General features: G+C 55.8%; 1 protein-coding gene across 1 annotated transcript in view; it reads right to left on the bottom strand.

The window, feature by feature from the left end:
• The window catches only part of POLRMT (polymerase (RNA) mitochondrial (DNA directed)), a 49,618-nt gene that overhangs the window by 24,381 nt on the left and 21,542 nt on the right, over positions 1–3,695 (bottom strand). The window contains exons 11-12 of the mRNA XM_015429761.1: positions 1,619–1,673; positions 420–1,035 (exon numbers count right to left, since the gene is read on the bottom strand). Coding sequence (XP_015285247.1) covers positions 420–1,035; positions 1,619–1,673 — 671 coding nt within the window. The remainder of the gene's footprint in view (positions 1–419; positions 1,036–1,618; positions 1,674–3,695) is intronic.

Below are 3,695 nucleotides of genomic sequence, written 5' to 3'. Positions count from 1 at the left end.
AATCTCCTTTCCCTTCCCCTCCCCACAACAGACACCCTGTGAGGTAGGTGGGGCTGAGACAGCTCTTTTAGGAACTGCCCTTTCAAGGACAGCTCTTGTCAGAACTATGGCTTGCCCAAGGTCACCCAGCAGCTGCAAGTGGAGGAGTGGGGAATCAAACCCGGTTCTCCCAGATTAGAGTCCGTAGGAACTGCCCTTTCAAGGACAGCTCTTGTCAGAACTATGGCTTGCCCAAGGTCACCCAGCAGCTGCAAGTGGAGGAGTGGGGAATCAAACCCGGTTCTCCCAGATTAGAGTCCGCGCACTTAACCACCACACCAAACTGGCTCTCCTAAACCAAACTGGCTCATAGGTCTTCATAAATGTCCTGTAAGATGCTTCTGTGGCTTTGTCGTGACTGAGTAGGCCGCCATTCTCACTCAAGCCGTCTCGGTTCCCATTCCAGCCTCCTCAGCTCCGGGTTGTACCACGGGGCTGGTTGTTTTGGGACGGGCACCGGAGGGCGAAGAGGCCACAGGAGGGCAATCTCGTCAATTGCTTTGGAGAGTTGGCTGGCCCAATCCTCCACCAGCTCATCTAACGAACTGCCAGGGGGTATCCGTTCCCACAGAGCATTCTGGAGTCCACTTGGATCCATCAGTCTCTGTGGGTGAGCATAAATCAGCTCACCCCTAAACCGGGAGGGGCGTGGGATGCTCAGCCGGGCCTTCGGGGCAAAGTGGTCCGACTGTGGCACTACATCAATCATCATCGGATCCACATTCCTCCCCATCTCCAAAATAAGATCCAGCGTGTGGCCTGCTTGGTGTGTGGGAGCTGTTCCAATCCGGGAGAGCCCCAGTGCTGCCACGGACGACGCGAGGTCCACGGCCTGAGAGGAGGAGGCACGGACACTGAAGTCGCCCAGGACTCGTAGTCTAGGGTACTCCAATGCCCGGCTTGATACTGCCTCCAACAGGTCCAGAAGGGTATCTGCTGGTGCATAAGGCAGACGGTACGCCAGCCAAATAGCCAAACTTTCCTCAGCTTCCCTCACTAGGCCCACACATTCAACACCGGCAATTTTTGGTGCGGGGAGCGCTCTAAAGGAGACAGACTCCTGGATAAGTATCGCAACTCCCCCCCCAATTAGTCCGGGACTGGTGAGGGGGGGGAGAGTTGGTTCAAGGCAACAGTTTTGCCCTTCCTCACCCAGGTCTCGGTGACTCATGCCAGGTCTATATTTTGTTCTGCAAGGTAATCCTCACTTCCTGTTAAGGGACACAGCAGCCGTGTCGGAGAAGGGTACATTTTCCCGGCCCCACTACCAGTGTTCCCTCTAAGCTGAGTTAGCGTGAGCCAGCTCACAATTTTTTAGCCTCCAGCTCACACATTTTTTGTCTCCGCTCAGGAAGGAGGGCTCCGGGGCAAACTAACTTATGCAGGAGCCAAATCGTTCGCTCACAACTTTAATGCCAGCAGCTCACAAAGCAGAATTTTTGCTCACAAGACTCCACAGCGTAGAGGGGGCATTGCCCACTTACCAACAAGTCTTGGGATGGGGCAAAGGTTGGAAGGGGACCGAGAAATTCCATCTCTCTGCCCCTTTCCCTTATTGCACCTTGCCCCACCGCCATACCTCCCCGGCCCCCCAGTGCCTGGAATCCCTGACCCTCGCATAGAACAGAGGAGCTCTGAAAAGGAAAGGAAAGGACCGCAAGGGCTGCACGGCTCTCTGCCTCCCTTTCTCCTCTCTTCCGCTTTCTTTCCCACACTCACAGGCCAGGACGCTTTGGAAGAAAGCTAGGCAAACAACTCCGGGGCTAGACAGGAGACTCCCGGACAATTTGTTGTTGTTTTAAGTCTCCGTGCTCTCACTTGAGTCTTCTTTCACATGCAAAATGTGAAGGGGAGAGTGGGGAGTTTTAAAACTTTTATTTTTTTTTAACGCAGCCGTTCACTGTTATCCCCATGTTATGGGGGATGGGACATAAAGGCTGAGACAGAACAGCTCACAGCAGCCCTGCAGTGTAGTCCAGGGTTGCTATTCCCCAGTTATAGCTCACAGTCCAGGGTTGCTATTCCCCAGTTATAGGCTATGGGGCTGAGGGAGGGCCGCTTCCGATGTCCCTGAACCACAGTCCAGTGCTGTCGTTCGCAAGTGGCTGGGGCCGGGGAGGAGAGCGGCCAGCGAGAACCTTCAGACGTTGTCCGGAATCCTTAGGAACTTAGCCAGACTGAAGCCACCACACAACAAGGCTCCCCACGGTTTCTTGTCTGGGTCCAGGGATTCACAACACAAGGGAATCCGTGACAAATCATAAGCACGTCAGAGGAGCCCAGTGATCCAACTAGGCCAGCCTCCTGTGTCTCGCAGTGGCCAGCCAGTTCCTCTGGAAGGGCACAGAGGCCGAGGCCTTCCCCTGATGTTGCCTCCTGACACTGGGATGCAGAGGTTGACTGCCTCTGAACACGGAGGTTCCCCTCCGTCACCATGGCTAGGAGCCGCTGACAGACCTCTCCTCCATTAATCTAATACCCTTCGAAAGCCGTCTGTGCCTGTGGCCATCACTACACCCTCCGGCAGCAAATCCCACACTTCAAGCACTCTCTGTATACAGAAGCATTTCCTTTTGTCTGTCCTGAACCTACTGCCCGTCAGCTTCACTGGATGCCCTCAAGTTCTAGTATTCTGGGAGAGGGAGGAAAAGTTCTCTTTGTCGACTCTCCCCGTGCATACCTTTATAAATCCGGCAGGGATTTAGTTTCTGTTTCTCCCCCTGGTGCCATGAGTGAGAAAAGAAGCACCGGAGGGAGGCAATTTTGATGGCAAGAACGAACCACTAGGAAGAGGTCAATCCCTACCACCAGCGCCACCACGGAGACCAACCTGGGCAGACCACAGCCACCCTTGAGCCGGCACTGCCTAAAATGTCCTGAGAGGAGAGCCACCCTCCCCATACGGTGCACAGGGCTGGGTCTCGGGGCTGCTGGTTAGCCCTCACTGAGCTGAAGCAGAAGACGCTGGTGCACGCACACACAGACGCTTCCGCCTGGTCACCTCCCATCACCGGCTGCTTTGGATGCCAAGGGAAAGCACCCCTCACAAAAACACACCTCGGGCTGCAACGGAGACCAACCTGGGCAGACCACAGCCACCCTTGAGCCGGCACCGCCTAAAATGTCCTGAGAGGAGAGCCGCCCTCCCCACACGGTGCACAGGGCTGAGTCTCGGGGCTGCTGGTTAGCCCTCACCGAGCTGAAGCAGAAGATGCTGGCGCACGCACACACACAGACGCTTCCGTCTGGTCACCTCCCATCGCCGGCTGCTTTGGATGCCAAGGGAAAGCGCCCCTCACAAAAACACACCTCGGGCTGCACTATTTAAACAGGCCACTCAAGTGTCCCCCCCCCCCCACACACAAAGCACTCAACTGCTGGTTGCCACAATGCCACTAAAGCCTCCAGCCAAAGGTCTGCACACCACCAGGCTTTTGCTGAGGCAGCGCGTGAACCCTTGCTGTGCCCTTCGGTTGCCCCAAAGCCTTCAGAGGACGGGGAGGGGAAGGGTGGGGTGGCACCCAGTCTCCGCTCTCTCTGTTCTGCTTGCTGACAGACTAAGAAGAAGGGATTGGATTTATACCCCGCCCTTCACTTGGAGTCTCAGAGCGGCTTACAAACTCCTTTCCCTTCCCCTACCCACAACAGACACCCTG

Source organism: Gekko japonicus, unplaced genomic scaffold, assembly GCF_001447785.1.
Source record: "Gekko japonicus isolate JY-2015 unplaced genomic scaffold, Gekko_japonicus_V1.1 scaffold953, whole genome shotgun sequence".
Taxonomy (NCBI): Eukaryota; Metazoa; Chordata; class Lepidosauria; order Squamata; family Gekkonidae; genus Gekko; species Gekko japonicus.
Note: the sequence above shows the minus strand (reverse complement) of the source record. Positions and strands in the feature narration are given on the sequence as shown.